Genomic DNA, 21,783 nt, shown 5'->3' with positions numbered 1-21,783 from the left:
GGCATGTTTGAACAAGTGATATATTTATTTTGTAGCTATTATATATAATTACATCAAAGGTTCCTAGTTCCTATCACATTATCCAAGATGCTATCAAACAGTATTCTAACACCGTGTCAAATATGGCAAATCCAAAAATCACATTATGTACTTATTACTATAGGTGAGCGCTAACATGTATTTTGAGGCAAGAACTTTTGTGTGTAGTGTGGAGGTCCGTTGAGCCACAGATGTTTCTTAGATTGATCTAAAGAGACCAGAGACAATGTAGTCTGTGTGAACTCCATCAAGGAGTCCAGTGCCATTGTTGTGAATGAACCAGCAAGACACATTTTCTCCATTCTTCACATCCTTTCTGAAATCTCTCTGCCAACCCCTGTTGACACAGAGTCATGTGGAATTCAATGAAAATCTGCATGAGATTTTACAGTCTGTCTGCAGTTGTGAATAGAGCACCAATTACAACAGATTATTTTGAAATATTTACCATAAAATACTGGCAGTTGTGATTGCCAGAAATGTACTTGTAAATTGTATTTCAGGGTTTACAGGATGTAATTTTGATGCCTCTATATATTTTTAAGGTTCACTACCGTTTATTAAGGTGTTCCAAATATAAGTTTGGGAGGAACTTGTTCATCTAGGCCTGTCAATCATATCCCAAGGATATATAAGCAGATGCGGCTGCTTCCCACACTCCGGCGACGCTTCTCCACCTTTATATTTCATTACATCTATACCAATTATTTTAAATTGTCTTTCCATTGAACGATTTAGCCTGTTAGTCCAGGGGGTATCTCAGTGCTCATGCCCAGTCCCACGCAAGAGCCCCTCAGCTATGGACAGCACACCAAATATGTTTACCTTAATACGTTCCAGCACTATATGTACCAGTGAACTTTTGAAATAATGAAATTATATTAAATGTATATACTAACCTTCTGTAACTATAAAAGTCTGCTTTTCACTTTAAAATGTATTCTTAATTGGCGTAGTAACTACAAAAGGCCACATGATGGCTTAAAGTGATGAAAGAGTTGCCATTCCAGGAGCAATAATTAAGAAACATGTGAGCAAAAAGAAAACGATCATCAAGGTAGAACATGTGACACTAAAATACTGAAATAAACATGACCAAATATAACACAGTACACCCTAATGTATATGCCCATGTATTCTTTTGTTAATAATATACATTTTTACTGTTAATTTTACAGTAAAATCTTTCTTTAAAAAAAATAAATAAATAAATTACAATATATGACCCTAAAATGACATGTATTGTCATCCAAAAAAACTTTTTTTTTTAATATATTTATCAATACATGAGTAAAAAAATTTTTTTTTTTACCATACTATATAAGGTAACTACCCCTTAACCAATTAACATCTATTTACTGTAGCATTTTCACATTCTTTTACCATTAAAATTACTATCATTTTTATAGTTTCCCATCACCTGGTAACTGTGAGCTTGTTTCCTTTCACAAACATGAAGGCATCTTTCTTGTCTGGGTCCTTTCCTGGAAACACGTCACTAACTTCAAAGTTTAGCCCCTGGTAGAACTGACCTGCAATAAAAAATAAATAAAAAAAGACCAAAGTATGCTGTTGTTAATGTCAGGATGCCCTCTAAGAAAGAGGTAGAAGTGAATTTTATTGGAAACTGCTGACCAAGTGCCTTGAGCATCACTAAAAGTCCTTTGCCGAACATGTCAGCATTGGCAAAGTACAAAATATGTGCTATTTTATTAGAGAATATTGAGTAGAATAATTCTGCATATTTATCTAAGAACTTCAGTCACTTATTTTACCAAGCAGGCCATGAACATTGCGTGAAAGGAGGTGGCTGTCCAAGGTGTAGAATCCAAGGTGGTCTTGGTGATATGGGTGTTTCTTCCACACTTTGTGAAGTATTATCAGAAACTTCACTGAGTTCCTCAAGGTCACTGTTAAACTGCGATCTTTGATTAAATGCAGATCCACGCTGGAGAAAGCAAAAGATGAAAGTCCTTAATTTGTGCTCAAAGTTAATTTGATTGTTCTGGCCCTAAACCACTGTTCAATGTAAATTATTTGTCCCTTACTTTGTTCCTTTGACAGTTCTGGAGGTAGACCAGAAGAACTTTGAGTGTTTTTGCCCCTCAGACACTAAGATCTCCTTTGTGGTCACCATTAATCTTATATCAAGACGCTCATGTACAATCCCAAAGCGGCCAAAATAGGTGTGTGCCTTGCTTCCTTGGACCACCTTCTTTTCTCCAATGATCTGGCCATTCACTGCAATGCCTGAATATATATTTTTCACAAATGTGAGGAAAAAGAGAAGACGAACAAAAAATGCAGTACATCAAATTACCCACACCTACATATATTGATGCATTTTCAACAGTGTAAATTACCTGCTAGTGGGTCTCTAAGCAAGTTAAAGATGGTACCAGGTTTGTCATCAAAGTTGAAGCACAGAGAATCATTCTGATCTGGCAGCTCAATGACAAAGTGTGGATCTCCATCAACTGCCAAGTGCAAGAGGCAAACACGAGTGGCATGTAAGATATTTTTCTTTACTTTAAGATTGCTCTCATAAAGTAATACCTTCGAAACACACATTACTAAAAATTCACGCCACAAACATGACACCACCTCTCACCAAAATATGAACTGCTTAATTGTTTTTTTGCCAGGTGACCGATGCCAACGCCGAAAGCCATCTGAACAGCAAATAGGTCACTTGTATCTGCAAGGGTGTAGTTGTGAAAGAGAATGGGAGACAGAGTTTCAACATTTACAAAGGAAGCTTCAAATCACCTAAAGAGAAAAATCACCATCTCATAATTTGTCAATCATCCTAAAGGTGCAATGAATTAATCATGGCTGACTGTTAATAGCACATTTATACAACGGCATTAGTAACTTTGCTTTGTTTGATGGTGGATCCATGCCGTCAGGTGTCAGTAAAAGTCCAAGACAATTGTTATATTAGCCAGTGGAACATAACCCCCAAAAATACTGAGTACATCTTTAACCCTGTTCAGTGATCAAACTAGTAAAAAAAAATTATCCACAGGTTAAGCAAATACGTTCTTTCAAGAGTTTTTGTTAAATCTTGTATATAGTTTGGAAGATAAAACAGCTGAATCATAACCTACATCCAGACACAAGTGTGTTTTATTGTTCATAATGATGGTTTGAAACCTTTGACTGAGCAATTTAGATAATTATTAACCAAATATTCCTTACCAGGTTCTGCCATGTCCTTTCGCTGTTCTGTGGATCAAAAGAATACAACAACATTACCCAAATTTAAATGAACCATCTTAACATATTGGCAAGAAATTGATGATTCAAATGTTAAAAATTTTGGGCCATTGCATTTCAGTATAGCTTCTTCCATGGACGCTACTGCAACTATAGTTTTAGACACCCATTGTCCAGGGTTGGACACTTTACATGTCATTTTTATAGTCTCTTCCTGTCTAAGTGGGCAGTCCTTGAACAGAATAAGCTGCAAAATAGACCAGATTTAATGCCAATCTGTCCTGTATTATTGTGGACGTCCCATACATGATGCTTATTATCCCATATTTTTGTGGTGAGAGGCTAAATGGGGACGGCCGATCCATATTGGAACACTCTAAATGCTCTAGCCCCCCATATTCACATGCCAAATTATTAGCAACCCTAGTCTGAAGGGGGTCACACACGGATGTGCCTGGCGGACGACATTGCATGTTCTAAAATTCGAAACTACTGTTTTCAATGAAGATACGCACACCACCGCCACCACTCACCATCTGTCGGCGGCGCTCAACTATAACTCTGTTGACTGCTAAATTTTCTGCTGCTCCACAGAGCACAACCTGCATATTTTCCATTAAATTCGACCCAAATCATTATCAAAGGATATAGATTATTAACTCTTGATTTGTTCATTCTTGAAGAAGGAAAAACCTTGGTAACTTTTGTGTGTATAGTCTGCCACCTGATACCTGTGCCGTGTCCTGGCCACAACATGATGTGGCGTGGCACTTCTTGTCTGGTGTACGATCGCCTTTACCCTTCAAGACTACTGCAAATATATAAGGCAAATATCTTGATGTGCCAACAACATCAGAGCAAAAAAATCACAAGTACCTTCAGTCAACTTGTCAGCAATGAGCATTTCTTCATCTTCAGTCTGTGGTTTGGTGACCACCATGGAGGTGAGGGGTGTGACAAAGTTATACCTCAGAGAAAGGTCTAGAGCCTCAGCTGTAGCGTTGTTCTTCTCCTCAGGGGTGCACTTCTCTCTGTCACACAGTATCACCCAGTTTTATTACAAATCTATTGACAATACAGTCTGTTCTTTGATCATTTTCAGGTAATAATTCAAATAGTTGAGAACATTAATCCCACTAACCTTTTATCCAAGAGCTGCTGGATGGTTAGATATGCCCACAGACGCTCTATGAAATCCCCGAAGATATACTCTTGTTCAGGAAATACACTGTCCCACTCCTTAGTAATGGCTGGACCACTGACCACAAACTGTTCCAACTGTTATCAATGAAAAACAGTGTATATGACTCTTGTGGACTTCTACAATCAGACATGGCTGACATTTATAAATTTAAACCCTTCTTTTGTTTAATAAATTATATCTGTGATGTTCGGGTCAAAAATTACCCACATCAGTACAATAAATGTTCAGTAGATTTACAGCACACTCCTCTATAAATTATGAACATGAAACCTGGAATAGGCTTACCTACTTGTTTTCACACTGAAGACAGGCTTACATAGTAGCATTTTAAAATATATGTCAGTTGTGGTGCTACTTGTGTACAGTAGATATACTGTAAATCCTTAGCTTTACTCTAAGGATTTACAGTACTTAAAATGAGCTGAAATTTAGATTACATACAAGTTTGATCTGTTTGAAAGAAAAACAAACTCATGGTTTATATTTAGCTAAATTAGAACCATAGGAATATTCCAAAAAAGTGCATTTATTATTGTACAACAAATACATTGTTAGCACTGTCAAATGAACATTGTGCAGTTAAACTAAAAATAACTCTCTTTCTCTCTCTCTGAAACTTGTTGAAAACCCACCAGTGAGAACATTTTAGGTGGTCCTTACTAGTAAAAAATGCAGATCAATCGGCCAAATCATGTTTAGCTTTAAATCTCCTGATCTGCACAGGTTTCTGTGAGGACTAGGTTTAAGGATAGGGTTAGGGAATTGTGTGTGTGTGTGTGTGTGTAGTATGTGTCCACATTAAACATAGTTTTAGCAGAATGTGTAGGTGTGTGTAGTATCTGAAAATGTTAATGCTTATGCACTAGAGAAAGCTCTGATGGAGCACTCGACAGATAGGAATGCATGAGATGGGTTTAGAGGGTGTGGAAAGAGCAGAGTCAGTTTCCATTAAGTGGGAATGCAGCAAAATTCTCTGAAATTCTCATTGGTTAACTTGTGGTCTGCATGTCACTTCTGCAAATATTTGCGTATTTACTCTATGTCCTCGCAACGCTTCATTTCCTTTGAAATGTAATGCAGCATTCCCCAACACTGTGCAAACTCTATAGAGTTTATAAATAATTACAGTGTGCCTTCTTTACCCCATGTGCGGACACTTCAGTCAGAAAGGTGTCGTTATCAAATTCTTGTAGGCGGCCGGCTACCACAATCTCAGAGCCCTTGAAGAATTGCCTGAAGTGACTTTCTGTCAAGGAGTTTACTGTGTTGCCAGGGTAATTGAGATTCACCTCCAAAAGAAGTGGGCTCGCCACCTCTTGAAAAAAACCCTGTTGAGAAAATCTGCATTCAGGATCTTGCATGGATCATGTAAATATTTATTTATTTTAATTCATTCATTGGGAGTAGGGTTATCATTTCTACCTGCAGTTGAAGGCTAGCATCTGAGGCCTCATAGACTCTGCGAGCTAAACCATCATTCTGTTTGGCCAAAATGTCAAGGAGGCTGTAGTCCACATCATAGCCAAAGCCCAAACAAAAGAGACTCATGCTTCCATTCACAGCATTGTGGACATTTTCTTGGATTATGTCTAGTTGTTGCTCCCCTTGAACACACACATTATTCAGTGGTTATTATTAAATTGATACAATTGAAGCAGGATATTAAAAATTAAATTGACTGTCCAATAGAGACACATTTTGATTATTTGGTTACAGAGAATAAACACATCATTGGCCCTTCCTTTCATATGTTTCCATAACATAAATCTAGGACTTTTACATACAAAGATGCCTATAATATGGTCTATTTTGACCAGTCTTCTGGGTCATACATATAAAAAGTATTATTTTGTCTTTCTTGCTTGAAATTTTGCCTTTTTATGTAATTAATCAATGCTTCCTATACATATATGTAATTTTTTCATAAACACACCAGAGCTGGGTTGTCCATCAGTTAGTAGGATGATCATGGACATGTCTGGGAGGGACTCGCTTTTTTCAGCAGTGAGCATTTCCACTGCATGCAAAATTGCATTGTTTATATCAGTCACTAAGGGAAAAAAATTGAAATAATACAGTTAATACAGTGGCAATATGGTGCAAGAGGGAAATGTCAGGGGCCAAATTTGCACTCAAAACACACACATGAGCACCATGATTCAATATCCATAGGCAATAGCTCCAACTTTAAGCATAGTTTTAACATTCATTTATCATACTGTTTTGGATCATACTCACTGTGTCTTGCTGTAATAGTTTGGACAAATTCTTTTGCTGCTGTTACATTCTCTTGTGTAGCTTTGGTGAGAGATGGTCTCCACAATTCTATAACATCATCAAACGTGACAAGCCCGAAGTAATCATCTTCATGCAGTTCATTTAGTATAGTCACCAAAGCTTCTCGAGTCTACAAACAGACAACCAGCAAATTATTAAAATACAAAACTAAAAGAAAGTGCTCTATGCTTGTTATCCCTGCTGCAACGACCAGCTAAGGCCAGCATAGTCTAGGCTGATATATGCTGGATTCAGGGCTGTTTCTGTGCATATGGGGGCCCTAAGCGGAATCGTTCTTTGAGCCCCATCTAGCCAGGTAGCTGGCTAACATTTATTTCTTACTAGTGGTCTAACTGCGTTTCTACTCCTCTTCCTATTTCTTTTTCCGCTCCCAACTTGTAGGTGAACTTCATGATGACGAAAAACCCTTTACGTGTGCAAACGCCTGTACATCTAATTTAGAGGTGGGTAGTAACTCGTTACACTAATTAAGCCTCCGAGAGGAATAAAGGCTGACTGCGGAAGGTGGTGCGACGAGAGAGAGATTGTTTACGTCAGCTGACCGTCATGTGTGTGTCGCTTGTTTAAGTTTTTCATTCAACTATTATTTATATCGTCAAGCCGGTTCTCGCCTCTTCCTTTCCCTTATTTCCTTTACACTGATATTTCAATATTAAAATAACAGCTCCAACTTCGGGCAGCATCTGAGGTAAATTTTGGCTCTAATTCTAACGCTGGCTTTTCTGTGTAATGAAATGGTCATTTTCTGGGTGATTCTGTAACTGGGCTCTTATGGCATCAGTTTTAACTGTACATTTTTAAATCAGTGCATCAATATATTAGTGTTAAATTAACTTAAAGGAAGATTTTTAGAAGAATTTCTCAGCTCTGTAGGTCCATACAACGCAAGTGAATGGGTGGCAACATTTTAAAGCTACACAAACAAACAAACAGCATAAAATTAATCCATAAGACTCTAGTGATTAAATCAGTATCTTCAGAAGTGATGTGATGGGTGTGGATGAGAAACAGAGAAACAGATCACTTTCACATTCTTCTTGTGTTTTTGATGATTCACATTCTTCTCTGCATATTGCCCCCTGCTGTCTAGCAAAAAATGACAATTATTGATCTGATTCTCACCCACACCTATCATATCACTTCTGAAGACATGGATTTAACCACTGGAGTCTTATGGATTACTTTAATACTGCCTTTAGGTGCTTTTTGGAGCATCAAAATTTGGCCTACAGAGCTAAAATAACCTTTTAAAAATCTGAATTGGTGTTCTGCAGAAGAAAGGAAGTCATACTCATCTGGGATGGCATGAGGGTGAGTAAATTATGAGAGAATTAAAATTTTTGGGAAAACTATCTCTTTAAAGTGATAGCTCAGCCATAATTTAATATTCTGTCATAATTTCTCTACCCTCATGTTGTTCCAAACCAGTATGACGCTTTGTATTATGTGGAACACAAAATATGTTAGACAGAATGTTAGGGACTGACAGTCTCTTTCACCATTCACTTTCAAAATATATATAAAAAACATTCACTGAAAGTAAATAATGACTCAGGCAAACATTCTGTCTAAAATCTCCTTATTGTGTTGCATGGAATAAAAGAAAGTCATACGGGTTTGGAACAACATGATGGTGAGTGATGTCAGAATTTCCATGAATAATAATCATAATTCTGTAACACATGTTCAATGTGTATTATGTAATGGAATATAGGGGAGTAAACATCTATTATGTCATTTGTGAAAGTAATGAGTTACACACTAATTGAGTACTCTTTTAATTGGGTACTTTCTTACTCTTACTCAAATAATTATGTTTTTGAAGTAATTGTACTTTTACTTGAGTACAGTTTTTGGCTACTCTACCCACCTCTGATCTAACTACAACACTCTCCTTGCAGTTACATTATCCCTTCCAGTATGCGTGACTCAAATTTTATTATCAGCACAGTCTGCGCTGACTGACTGCACAGCCCAGATCTTCACGACATGCAGATGCGGTCCTCGCCTGTGAGCATCGTTGGCATATGCGCCTGCCATTGACTGTACTGAAAGAGTATCACAAAGCAGTTCTGGTAGGAATTAATTGATGTCAGAAGAGTATACTTTGAAAGGCAGCATTGTTGACCAAGTGCGAGCCAATCCAGAATGTGCAAAAACGAAGCATACCCGGGCCTTGAGCCTTACACACAGCTTTTGGTATATTTAAAAAGTACAATTTTTTTAAATAACCTTGCTTTGCTGGCCCACTGGTGGCTCTGGCCCTAAGTGGTTGCTTATACTGCTTTATTTTCTAATTATTTACTCACCCTCAGGATGTCCCAGGCGTCGTATGGATCACGTTAATGCTAACTGTCTGTGATTTTTGGAGCTTCAAAAGTGAAATCACCATCCGCTTGCATTTAAAGGACCTATTGAGCTAAAATGTTTTTCTATTTTTCTTCAAATTAGTTCTGGTGAAGAAAGAAAGTCATACACACCTGGGATATCATGAGGGTAAGTAAATAATTAGATAATTTTCATTTTTGGGTGCACTATCCCTTTAATGCTAGTCTAGTGAAGCTGGTCAACTAGCATGGATTTTCAAATAAAATCATTGACCAATGAAATCCTGCTGGTCAGCCTAGTTCAAAAGCTTGATGGGGAAACCAGTACACCATCAGATGACATATATTGGGCCCGGTTGTGAAACCCCCTTTAGAAAAGAAACCCCTTAGTGGAAATAACCTTACAATTACAACTTAAGGTTTCTTGAAACTGGGTACTGGTCACCAGCTATGCTTGTCTTTTGAGCAGTGATGTCAATAATACAGTATGTCACTGTGTTTTACTAACCTGTTTAATCTTCTCTCCCTCCATGGATCCGCTGCGGTCTATCACAAACACCACATTCTTAGGCATTTGAGGCAAGTCATCTGGGGCCAAAAAGTGTACAAAGTAGCCATTTACTATCTGAAAGAGAGAAACAAGATGATTCAGAACCATCTGAATAATGCTGCTTGATAATTTAACAGATTAGTCTGTGGAAAAATGACTTTGCTTTGAGATTGGACCTGAATTTCACCAATATCCTGTGTATGGTTTACATCATATTTGATGATAAAATCTCCATCGATTAACGTCCCTTCACAGTCAGTGCATTTCCTCTGTTGATCCAGTGTAGGAGAGAAGTACACATGGGCCTGTAGTGTGGAGTGATAGATATAAGTAAGCCATTTGTAGGTTGATTTCTACAAAAAGTGTAAACACTGTGGCCCTATCAAAATATTGCTCTGTTTGTCCTAACCTGCCCGACACACAACATTGTCTTAACCAATAGCGCGAGTTTGTGTCTGTTTTATTGACCAATGGCAGATATACAGAAGTTACAAGTGTAGAAATAACACACTTCTTTAACTTCATGTGACCCTGTGTCCTCAGATGAGGACATTGAACTATCCAAGCCTGGGGTCACAAGACAAAACAAGATGGTGGCAATTTTAGTGAAGTGCTTCTATGTAAGCAGACCAAATAAAATTGCATCTGGTCAGAAATCTCATTAAGATTTTACAATGAAATCTGTTTGTGTCAAAAGAGTAATGTGGTTTCATCTGATGTGCCAATTTGAAAATGTATGTGATTCATCACGAGAGGGCACACTGTTAATCACGTTCTCGAGATCATGTTGGACATTGGGACTATATTCATCAAAAACCCAAGACCCATTGGGCGTGATCACAATTGGGAATCAATGGCTATATACAGTGTCGGAAAGCTGGTAATTCAGAGGCTATATACAGAGATAGAATGAAAATAAGGTGCCTTTTAAACCAGTGCATTCATACAAAATGCTGTAGGATTAGCCATTAACCCTTTTGGGAGCAAGGCAGCAATACAGCAGCCTACTGCTTCTCTAAGCAGCTAAGTGCATTCACTCCTGGCATTAGGTTAGGAGTTCAGTTTCAGGCTGCTGATTACATTATGCAGCGATTGACATGATTGGCAGTCATTGTACTATGTTGAACAGTTTGGCACCCATAAGACTTCTTTGACCATTACCTTGATTCAGAATTGATTAAGCCAAGACCACTTGGTCCTTTCACTGTCTAACTGTGGGGGGGAACAAGGAAAATCTGCACCAAGCCACCTTTAGACCCTGCCATGAGCGAGAGGACTTTTTGTAGTTAGCTTGATTTCTGTTTCTGATGCATCGCACCGGGAAGCACTTCTCCGGCTGTGATTGTGTAACATTGCGTAGCATTTTTTTTCTTTCAGTGTGGATAGACAAAATTATTTTCTCTGGATACATGTCGTATCACACCTACATGGTCTAAGTCTCAGCTACTCAACTAAACTAATCTACTAATGTACTTTGGTGTATTTGTAGTAATTAGATTATTTTTTACGTCAATTTCTGCATAGAAAATTTGTCAAAGTTTAGCAATTTGTTTGAGGTTATTTTTTTATCAGTTTTTGCATACCTGAAATTAGTAGAATAACAAGTAATAACCTAATTTGTCCCTGGTTGTAACAAGAATGTGTGTGTGTGTGTGTGTGTGTGTGTGTGTGTGTGTGTGTGTTCAGTATTGTAGATGTGTTATGGTCTCACCAATTCATTTTGGTGTGTTCTGAATTGTGGCTGATTTATATTTTGACAAATTATTTATTTTTTTATTTCCGTTTTATAGTTTGACCAGTTCAGTTTTGTGTGTGTATTTTTTCTGCATTGTGTTTGTTTTTTAGTGTTTCCCATTCATTTTCTATGACGGTCACTTTTGACCGGGAACAGTACAATTGTATTTATTTTTCTACTGCTTAGACTGATCGAATCAACTCCAACTACTTTGTGTTCAGATATCAAATGGACGAAAAGTCACCAAGTCTCATACCTGTCAGATAAAGGAATCCAGTTTTATTGAAGAAACAAATACAATTTTGGTAAAAAATTTACGAACAGTGCATGAGGGTTAATGCAAATCACTAAATATAAGATGCCAATCAGCCCCAATCTTAGAGTGTTTATTCTAACCTTTTTGTCAGTGACAGTTTTCTCCACTAGAGGAAAAAGCTCATTGGTGATGAATGTGCTGCTGACATCCACAAATGTGATGCCCTGTGGTTCATAGAAGTCTACCACAATCTGTGGGTGAGAAACAGGACTGATTAGACAACTGATTAGCTTAGAATGTTTAAATATTTGAATAGAATATGTAGTATAGTGAAAGCTTGAGAGAGAGAAATTAGTTATGAACCTCAAAATTTTCAACCAACTGTTTAGGTCGGACTCCTATCATAATCTCATAGCTGCCAAGACGACGCTGCAGTAGCTCTTCATAAGTGAGAATGAACGAAACACGGCTTTGGGGTGCAATGTTCACTGACACAGAGAACTTTTCCATGTGCCTCCCAAAGGCTCTGAAAAGCAAAAACATTTTTAAATTCAAATAAACTACATTAGCAAATACTGTAAAGCAAATATGTGTACTCTGTCAGGATTCCAGAAGTTTGACGTTGATCTGTACCCACTTAACTAGACCAGCAGTCTGCCCGGATGAAACAGCACTCTCATACTGATGCCTGGCCTTCTCTTTTTCTTTCACCTCACTGACATATATCTTCCCCTCAATCTCTCTGAACATTAAATAAAAAGAATACAAAAACAAGACTCTTTCATAAGGCAATAGTGAGTGTTTATGCACATGCAAAGATTTTTGCATGCGCCATGTATTATTGGCCTGTTTAAACAGAGGTGGACTAACATGCTGAAGTTGGTAATGAAGGCTGATTTGGGTAAGTCCACATCAAAGAACACTTCCTGTGAGACATTGGCCACATTCAGGGCTTTGGTAGTTATGACCGTGTGAGAGAAACGTGATGCAACCTTACAGTCCACTTTCATGCTTTCCACCTCTACCTGAGAGAGAGACTTCAACACATGAATGAAAAGTTAGTTGATATATCTTACTGCTCTATTTTCCACTTCAAATAAGTGTATTACATTTTAAATATGGCACAACAATGACTGTATGAATCTTTAATGAGCAGTACAACAAACAAATTGTTTACAGTCTCCATGAACTCCATGCTGGGGATAAAGTTTATAATTCATGCTTTTGTTAACTTTTTTTTTTTATCAATTATGGCACGTTTCCAGCATCCTATTGCATTCACAGCAGATGTCTCATCCGTCTTTTTGTGTTATTGGCTTACTATAGTCTGCTCTGCTTACTTCACTCACTAGTCTCAACACAAAACACATAAACTTACTTCATTTACATATATATGAAGTACAAACATAATTTCTTAGGATTGAGTAATATTTTAGTCCCCCAGACATTTAAAAGTGGTCACTAAAATTAAATGCTAAAAGCTTTTGACAAGATGTTGAAATGTCCATTATACAGTAATTAATTAATAGAATTATTGCAGAATTTTTTTTTTCATCTTCTACTAAACATTTTGTCTTCCCTGAGGCACTTCACTTAAATTGTACCTAGAAAATAATTAATAAAATGTGCACCTTGTCTATATTTTTTTTTATTCATAAATGTAAACATTTATTTGCATTCGTTTGCTGAGAAATATATATAAAATATACAGGGTTTTATTAAAAACAGGGCAGTTTTGTCGCTCAGCCCATCACAGCAACAATTTTCAGCCCATACATTTTTTTGACCCACCCATATGTGACATTATTAACCAGAAGTGACATCATTCAGCTTTCATCAACAGCATGGTGCAAAAAAACCAAAAAAACAATCATAATATGTTGTGTATATTTTGATGTGTATTATTGTCAGATGGGTGTGGTCAAGCATAACAACTCAACCCTGTCACATGAAATTAAGATATCAGTACTTATCAAAATGATATTTAAATCTGTAAATATACACTACCGGTCAAAAGTTTTGAAACACTTGACTGAAATGTTTCTCATGATCTTAAAAATTGTATGCTTAAATGTTTGAAATGAGTTTTGTAGACAAAAATCTAATTGTGCTAACATATTAATTTAATGCATTATAAAACAAAAATGTAATTAAAACAAAGTTTTTGAAATTGATGACATGGACCAAATAATAAAGAAAACCAGCCAATAAGGGCTCAACATTGATGGGAACTCCTTCAATACTGTTTAAAAAGCATCCCAGGGTGATACCTCAAGAAGTTGGATGAGAATATGTCAAGAGTACATTTCTGCAAATTCTATGCAAAGGGTGACTACTTTGAAGATGCTAAAATATAACACAGGTTTTATTTATTTTGGATTTGATTAGTCACAACATAATTCCCATATTTCCATTTCTATTATTCCATAGTTTTGATGACTTTACTATTATTATAAAATGTGAAAATAATTATAATAAAGATTGAATAAGTGTTTCAAAATTTGTGACCGCTAGTATATATAGAATGTATTTATTCCATGCATGCTATGTGGACTTCTTCCCTACACTACATGGGGAACAGTGGCCATTTTTAGCCAAAAACAATTAATAAAAATGTCTTATCTTGCCTTGAACTACAATTGCCACACAATGGCAGCAAGGCAGGTAATTATCTGTGGTTACAAAACTTTTTAAAGTGTTTTTCTGTTATTTTGCTGCTATAAAATCTTTACAGAATCATTATGAAATCATCAAACAACTTATGTGTATTGTCAAATATTTAGTGACTATTTTCACTGCAATTAGCATAAGCACATTTTCAACAAATACAGTAATCAAAAGCTTTACAGTAAACAACAGCATCTGTCACAGTCTTCACCACGTTCAACGAATCTTAATTTGAAGTTCTCTCCTGCACTTCGTTTCCCAGTATTCACTGCCCTGATCACTTCCTCGTTATCCCCACCTGTATGCCATTCCCTCATTAAGTTCCCCGTGTGTATATATATAGACCTGCTAGTTCTGTTCATTGGTTTGTCAGTCCTTGATTGAACGGTAATGTTTGGTAATGTTAGTATTGTCATGTTTGAAATGTGAGGTTGGCATGTTGATTAGTTTATTGTTAGTTCCCACTCTTGGAAACATCCACTCCTGTGAATGTGATTAAAGGATTTGAAGTTCCTACTCCTGCATCTCCTATCCTCCTCTTGACTCCAGGACACCAAAATTTACAGAGGGACTGACCAATACTAAGGAATACAGACTCACTTCATCTATGCCCACAGGAGCATGGATCCAACGGCTTTATTCCTGAAGCTATTCAGGCAGAATCTTCCCCTACTGGAATACTCAACCAGGTTCCTTCGCCTCGCAGCTACTACAGATATTTCAGATGCGTACCTCAAGCCCATATATGGTATGGGGTTACATTTCTATCGTGCAACTGTGCTTCCTGAGGTGGGGAATCTCCCCCTGGTTGATTATGTAGCTGCCACCCTGATCCTCCATTTACCCTCCTTCAACTTAACTCAACTTCCAGTTTTCTCTCCTCACTTAGACGGTTATGGCGGGAACTCCAAGCCTTCCACGGCCCCTGTCTCCAAGCCAAGCCAGAGCCCATGCCTGCCACGGTCAGCAGGCCAGGGCCCATGCCTGCCACGGTCAGCAGGCCAGGGCCCATGCCTGCCACGGTCAGCAGGCCAGTGCCCATGCCTGCCACGGTCAGCGGGCCAGCGCCTGTAGCCTCGACCATGCCAGAGCCAGCGCCTGTAGCCTCGACAGTCCACATAACCACGCTCCCTGCTGGCCGAAAGAGAAGGAAAAGGGCACCTTCTCTTCTGTTTCTACCAGTGCTCTCCACGGCTCCTCCCCCAGAGCCTTCCATGGCTCGGCCTTCCACGGCTCCTCCCCCAGAGCCTTCCATGGCTCGGCCTTTCACAGCTCCGCCTCCAGAGCCTTCCATGGCTCCATCTTCCACGGCTCAGTCCCTGCCCTGTGGCCGCCTCCCAGGCCTCCAGAGCCAGTCCCTGCCCTGCGGCTGCCTCCCAGGCCATTCATTCTTCTGCGTTTCCCTACCATCACAGTCTGTCTTCACCAGGTTCAGGACTCTTTTGAAGTTCTCTCCTGCACTACGTTTCCCAGTATTCACTGGCCTGATCACTTCCTCGTTATCCCCACCTGTATGCCATTCCCTCATTAAGTTCCCTGTGTGTGTATAGCTAGTTCTGTTCATTGGTTTGTCAGTCCTTGATTGAACGGTAATGTTAGTATTGTCATGTTTGAAATGTGAGGTTGGCATGTTGATTGGTTTATTGTTAGTTTCCACTCCTGTGTATGTGATTAAAGGATTTAAAGTTCCTGCGTCTACTATCCTCATCTGGTCTCCAGGACACCAAACATTACAGCATCATCCTGTGGACTGCAGCCTTAAATAATTTCATTTTCATTACTTTTCACATTTTATGATTTTTTTTCCCTATTATTTATATATATGTATAAAATCATGGGAAAGCACATGGAGAGGGTCCCTATGGGGTCACCATGTTAAAATCACATAACCAGCCTAATACTACTCGGATGGTAACTTCTCAGTAACAAAACTGGTATTGGAAATTTTCACTCATGAATTAAAGTAATCATGGCTGACAGTGAAAATTGAATTTCTACAATGGCATCTGTAATTTTATTTTAAATTATGCTGTATCCACACCACTAGGTGTCAGTGTAAGTCCAAGATTACACAATCAAAAGTTACAGAATGGACCTTATAATTTGTATCGTTCTAGGTTGATTTTAAAGCAGTTGCAAGATTTACAGAAAGTTATCTTATAAATTTGTAATGGACAGATAGTGCACTCATTACAGCTCATAGTATAATGGCTTACTTTGTTCTACTGTAAAAGTTTAAGATGTTAAAGCACTGGAGCACTGTCTTACCTGTTTAGCTGAAAGATTGTTGTTATCATCTCTAAAGACCCCAGAACCTTGAGCCATGGCAGATATAACCAAACAAATAGCCACACACAATAACAGCATGACTTTCACTGCAGACATGGTGAAGCCTGGACTGAAATAACGTCACCGCTGCCTGTTAAGGTTCTGAAATGAGAGTGAGAAAAAGAGGGAGTGAGGGAGACAGATGAATGTGTGCCTGTGTGTTATACAGGGGCAGTAGGAGTTGCCAAAGGGGTGTGTGAGTGTGCCCAATAATCTGGTAAATTCTCCACTGCCTACTCAGAGACACTACCCAAAACCAGACTCTATAACAAATAATCACCAACTAAATAATTTTTCTGTATCACCATTCAATTACTATACGTAATTACTAACAGCTATAACTTCTTGTAGCACCTGAGTAATGTATCTTGATCGAATACTTTGGTGATTTCATTTGCATAATATTAATATTGTGTAATTAGCAGCACAACTGATATTTTTTGTAAGATGGATTTATTGCTCTTTTCCCTTTTGTTTTTAATATTAAAGGAATAGTTTACCCCAAAATTAAAGTTCTATTATAATTTACTTACCTCGTGTCATCCCAGATGTGTATGACTTTCTTGCTTCTGCAGAACAAAAACAAAGATATTGAGAAGAATATCTCAGCTCTGTAGCTCTATTCAATGCAAGTGAATGGTGGTCAGAATTTTGTAGATTCAAAAAGGACATAAATGTGGTTAAATCCATGACTTCTGAAGTGATATGATAGGAGTGGGTGAGATGCAGATCAATATTTATGTCCTTTTTTAACAAGAAATCTCCACTTCTTTGTTTCTGGCGATTCACATTCTTTGTACATATCGCAACCTACTGGGCAGAGAGGACAATTTATATTAAGAAAGGACTTAAATATTGATTTGTTTCTCACCCACAGCTATCATATCGCTTCAAAAGACATGGATAAAATCACTGGAGGTATATGGATCACTTTTATGCTACCTTAATGTCCTTTTTGGATCTTCAAGTCTTGGTCACTATTCACTTGCATTAAATGGACCAGCAGAGCTGAGATATTCTTCTAAAAATTTTCATTTGTGTTCTGCAGAAGAAAGAAAGTTATACACATCTGAGACGCATGAGGGAGAGTAAGTAATGAGAGAATTTTCATTTTTGGTTTAACTGCAGTTTAAAAAGGACATACGAAAAACGTCTAGGTTACGTATGTAACCTCCGTTCCCCGATGGAGGGAACGAGACGTTGTGTCAGAGAAGTGACACTAGGGGTCTCTCTTGAGCGCCGATATTCACCTCTGATCTATGAAAAAAGGCCAATGAGAAGTTGGCAGCCGCTATTTGCATATCCCGCCACCGGACATATGGGTATTTAAGCGGCGCAAATACGGGAGTTCATTCAGGATTTTTCTGAGGAGCCGGAAATGGTCCGGCCACAACAGTGGCTCGGCTCAGCGACGTGGCGAGGAAGACACAACGTCTCGTTCCCTCCATCGGGGAACAGAGGTTACATACGTAACCTAGACGTTCCCCTTCTGTCGCTCTCTCCACATTGTGTCAGAGAAGTGACACTAGGGGTCCACTTATAAAAGTGCCATGCGCTGAGCCGTGTACGTGAACTGCTGATACAGGAGCGAGCAGGTATTCTTACGTGCAGGACGACCAACTGTATCAGACTGCACGTACCCTTCCCCAATGCCCCATTCAAGCCATCAGAATCCTTTTCGTTACCCTGGAGGGGGGAACAAGGTGAAGGGAAGGGGGTCTTAGCCCTCTTTCACGGGAAGAAGACCCTGCAGAGGCCACACCTACCCGGCAGGGGAGGCAAAGAGTGGCAAATGCATCACATGGCCTGTTAGGACCTATGCGGAAAAGTTGGTGCGGTGGTAGATCCAGCCTCGTAGAGGGGGGAAGCATACAGCACGGCGACCGAGGCAGCTGTAACTGCCTAAGGGAGACACGGGGGTCCGCTCGTGAGGGGACAGTACCGTGTAATTACACACAGGGGAGTCCGAGCAGGAGGCCTTACCTGTGGAGCACCTATTCCAGTACAGAGTAGCCTTCGGGTACCCGTAGTGGCTTGGGTCAGCGAGTTCCTCCGCTGAACTGCAGACCCAAAAGGGCTAGGGAGGAGTCAACCAGCAACCCGAAGATGGGGTCTCCTGGGAACGGAGGCGCACTATTTTACCTCGGCTGAGGGAAAGGGCGCTAGGCGCAAGCGATTCACCTGGTCAGAACGTCGGCGTGTTACCGAGTTCTACGGGCTCGGACCTGAGAAAACACGGGATGATACTGACTCAACACGGAGATTGTAAAACCTCGAGAAAGTGTTAGGTGTTGCCCACCCTTTCATAAGTCTGTTGCCCAGGGAGGTGCCCCTGGCAGTGCCCATGAGGACGCAACACCCCTAGTGGAGTGAGCTCGGACCCGCAAGGGGGGGGGGGGGGATGGCCTGGGTGTGATAAGCCAATGAAATGGCATCGACAACCCAGTGGGCAAGCCTCTGTTTGGAGACAGCGTTCCCTTTCCGCTGTCCCCGAAGCAGACAAAGAGCTGCTCAGAGCGTCTAGTGCTCTGCGTGCGGTCCAGATAGATACGCAAAGCACGTACTGTACACAGAAACGAAAGGGTTGGGTCTGCCTCCTCCCGGGGCAGCGCTTGCAGGTTCACTACCTGATCTCTGAAGGGTGTGGTAGGAACCTTGGGCACATAGCCCGGTCGAGGTCTTAGGATCACGTATGTGTCTGCCGGACCGAACTCCAGGCAAGTGTCGCTAACAGAGAACGCTTACAGGTCCCCGACCCTCTTGATGGAGGCGAGCGCGATCAGCAGGGCGGTCTTGAGAGAGAGGGCCCTAAGTCCAGCTGAATCTAGCGGCTCGAAGGGGGGTCTCTGGAGGCCCGTGAGGACGATCGAGAGATCCCAGGAGGGGAATAGGTTAGGCCGGGAGGGAGTTAGCCTCTGGGCACCTTTGAGTAACCTGACAATTATGTCGTGCTTACCAAGAGACTTGCCTTCTATCGTGTCGTGGTGAGCCACGATGGCGGCGACATACACCTTGAGGGTGGAGGGGGACAGCCTCCTCTCCAGCCTCTCCTGAAGAAACACGAGCACTGACCTAACCGCGCACTTCTGCGGGTCTTCAGCTCGGGAAGAACACCAGTTCGCGAACAGACGCCACTTTAGGGTGTAAAGATGCCTGGTTGAGGGGGCTCTGGCTTGGTTGATAGTATCTATGACGGTCGGTGGTAAGCTGGCTAGACGTGGAGGTTCCAGAGGTCTGGGTGCGGGTGCCAGAGCGTGCCCCGTCCCTGAGAAAGAAGGTCCTTCCTCAGAGGAATTCGCCAGGGAGGGGCTGTCGCGAGGAGCGTGAGGTCCGAGAACCAAGTCTGGGTGGGCCAGTAGGGGGCCACCAGAATGACTTGCTCTTCGTCCTCCCTGACCTTGCATAGCACCTGTGCAAGAAGGCTCACTGGGGGAAATGCGTACTTGTGCAGCCCCGCGGGCCAGCTGTGTGCCAACGCATCTGCCCCGAGGGGAGCCTCTGTCCGGGCATACCAGAGCGGGCAGTGGGAGGTTTCTTGGGAGGCAAACAGGTCCCAGATCAGCTGGACCGACTGGGGGTGGAGCCTCCACTCTCTGCCGGGCAAGCTTTGTCTTGACAGTGCGTCCGCTATCACATTGAAGTTGCCGGGGATGTGAGTGGCGTGCAGTGACTTGAGTCATTGCTGACTCCAAAGGAGGAGACGACGGGCGACCTGTGACATGTGGAGGGAGCGTACTCCGCCTTGGCGATTTACGTAGGCTACGACCGTGGTGCTGTCTGTCCTGACTAGGACGTGTTTGTCTCGAATAAACGGGAGAAAATTCCTCAGGGCAAAGAAAACAGCCAGCAGTTCTAGGCAGTTGATGTGCCAACGCAGCGGGACCCGGTTCCAACGGCCTGCGGCTGCGTGCCTGTTGCACACGGCGCCCCAACCCAATTTGGAGGCGTCGGTTGTGACCAGAACGCGTCGGGACACCTGCTGCAAGGGTACCCCTGACCGTAGAAAGCAGAGGTCTGTCCAGGGTTTGAGGGTTTGGCGGCAGGCGGTGGTAACTTTCACATTGTGCGTGCCGCGGCGCCATGCTCATCTCGGGACTCGAGTCTGGAGCCAGTGCTGAAGTGGTCTCATAGGCATCAACCCCAGCGGTGCGGCCGCCGCGGAGGATGCCATATGCCCCAGGAGCTGTTGGAATCGTTTTAGAGGGACCACGGTACCTGGCTTGAGGGAAGCGAGGCATTTCAGCACCGACTGAGCAGGCTCGTTGGAGAGACGTGTCTAACTCCAAACCGAGAAAAGAGATGCTCTGGACTGGGGTGACCTTGCTCTTTTCCCAGTTGACCTGAAGCCCCAAACGGCTGAGGTGCCGGAGAACCTGGTCTCTGTGCGCGCATAGTAACTCTCGCGAGGGGGCCAGGATGAGCCAGTCGTCGAGGTTATTGAGTATGCGTATGCCGGCTTCTCGGAGCGGGGCAAGAGCTGCCTCTGCGACTTTCGTGAAGACGCGAGGGGACAGAGACAGGCCGAAGGGGAGGACTTTGTACTGATACGCCTGGCCGTCGAACGCGAACCGTAGAAAGGGTCGATGTCGAGGGCGAATCAAGACGTGGAAGTACGCGTCCTTCAGGTCTACCGCTGCGAACCAATCTAGATGCCGGACGCCAGATAGAATTTGTTTCTGGGTGAGCATTTTGAACGGGAGTTTGGACAGGGTCCGATTGAAAACTCGCAGGTCCAAGATCGGTCGTAAGCCACCGCCTTTCTTGGGTACAACGAAGTAAGGGCTGTAGAAACCCTTCTTCTTTTCGGTTGGAGGGACAGGCTCTATCGCGTCCTTGATTAGAAGGGAGGCGATTCCTTCGTGCAAGGACTGGGCATGTTCGCCGGCGAAAGCGTCCCGCTATTCTCCCCAGATCGTCTTTCATCGCCACGCGCCTGCCTCAATCCCGTAGGAAGGAGGCGAGCGCGGGGCGGCTGAAATGGCTCTCTCTCAATACAAGAGAAAGCAGAGATCGCAACGCTGCCGCGGTTATGTTATCACACTGAAAACATAACCCATTGGAGAGAATGCTCATCCCGAGCTCGGAAGGAAACAAGCAAGCGTGCCGGGGAGGCGGGGGGTTTCGAGGGGGTTTACCCGGCGAAAGGGAGCCCGTCATTGT

General features: G+C 41.5%; 1 protein-coding gene across 1 annotated transcript; it reads right to left on the bottom strand.

Annotated features, from left to right (window-relative positions):
* Positions 1-9: 9 nt before the first annotated feature.
* itih3a.2 (inter-alpha-trypsin inhibitor heavy chain 3a, tandem duplicate 2) lies at positions 10-16,741 on the bottom strand. Its single transcript, XM_052111372.1, has 20 exons — positions 16,564-16,741; positions 12,499-12,665; positions 12,266-12,370; positions 11,992-12,154; positions 11,769-11,879; positions 9,814-9,942; positions 9,596-9,712; positions 6,701-6,869; positions 6,396-6,512; positions 5,885-6,066; positions 5,605-5,790; positions 4,400-4,536; positions 4,135-4,289; positions 3,241-3,267; positions 2,651-2,737; positions 2,403-2,516; positions 2,088-2,289; positions 1,815-1,987; positions 1,460-1,571; positions 10-376 (listed from the first exon to the last, which is right to left on the bottom strand). The coding sequence occupies exons 1-20, from the start codon at positions 16,678-16,680 to the stop codon at positions 238-240; spliced, it is 2,709 nt and encodes a 902-aa protein (XP_051967332.1). The 5' UTR covers positions 16,681-16,741; the 3' UTR covers positions 10-237.
* Between the last annotated feature and the right edge of the window lie 5,042 nt (positions 16,742-21,783).

The sequence above is a fragment of the Xyrauchen texanus genome, chromosome 39 (genome assembly GCF_025860055.1).
Source record: "Xyrauchen texanus isolate HMW12.3.18 chromosome 39, RBS_HiC_50CHRs, whole genome shotgun sequence".
NCBI classification, from domain to species: domain Eukaryota; kingdom Metazoa; phylum Chordata; class Actinopteri; order Cypriniformes; family Catostomidae; genus Xyrauchen; species Xyrauchen texanus.
Note: the sequence above shows the minus strand (reverse complement) of the source record. Positions and strands in the feature narration are given on the sequence as shown.

Coding starts and splice junctions, on each gene's coding strand:
- itih3a.2 (XM_052111372.1), bottom strand. CDS start 16,680: ATGTCTGCAGTGAAAGTCATGCTGTTATTGTGTGTGGCTATTTGTTTG. Junction 12,666..16,563: donor ACAATCTTTCAGCTAAACAG/GTAAGACAGTGC, acceptor CATGTGTTGAAG/TCTCTCTCTCAGGTAGAGGT. Junction 5,791..5,884: donor ATGCTAGCCTTCAACTGCAG/GTAGAAATGATA, acceptor TTTTCTCAACAG/GGTTTTTTTCAAGAGGTGGC.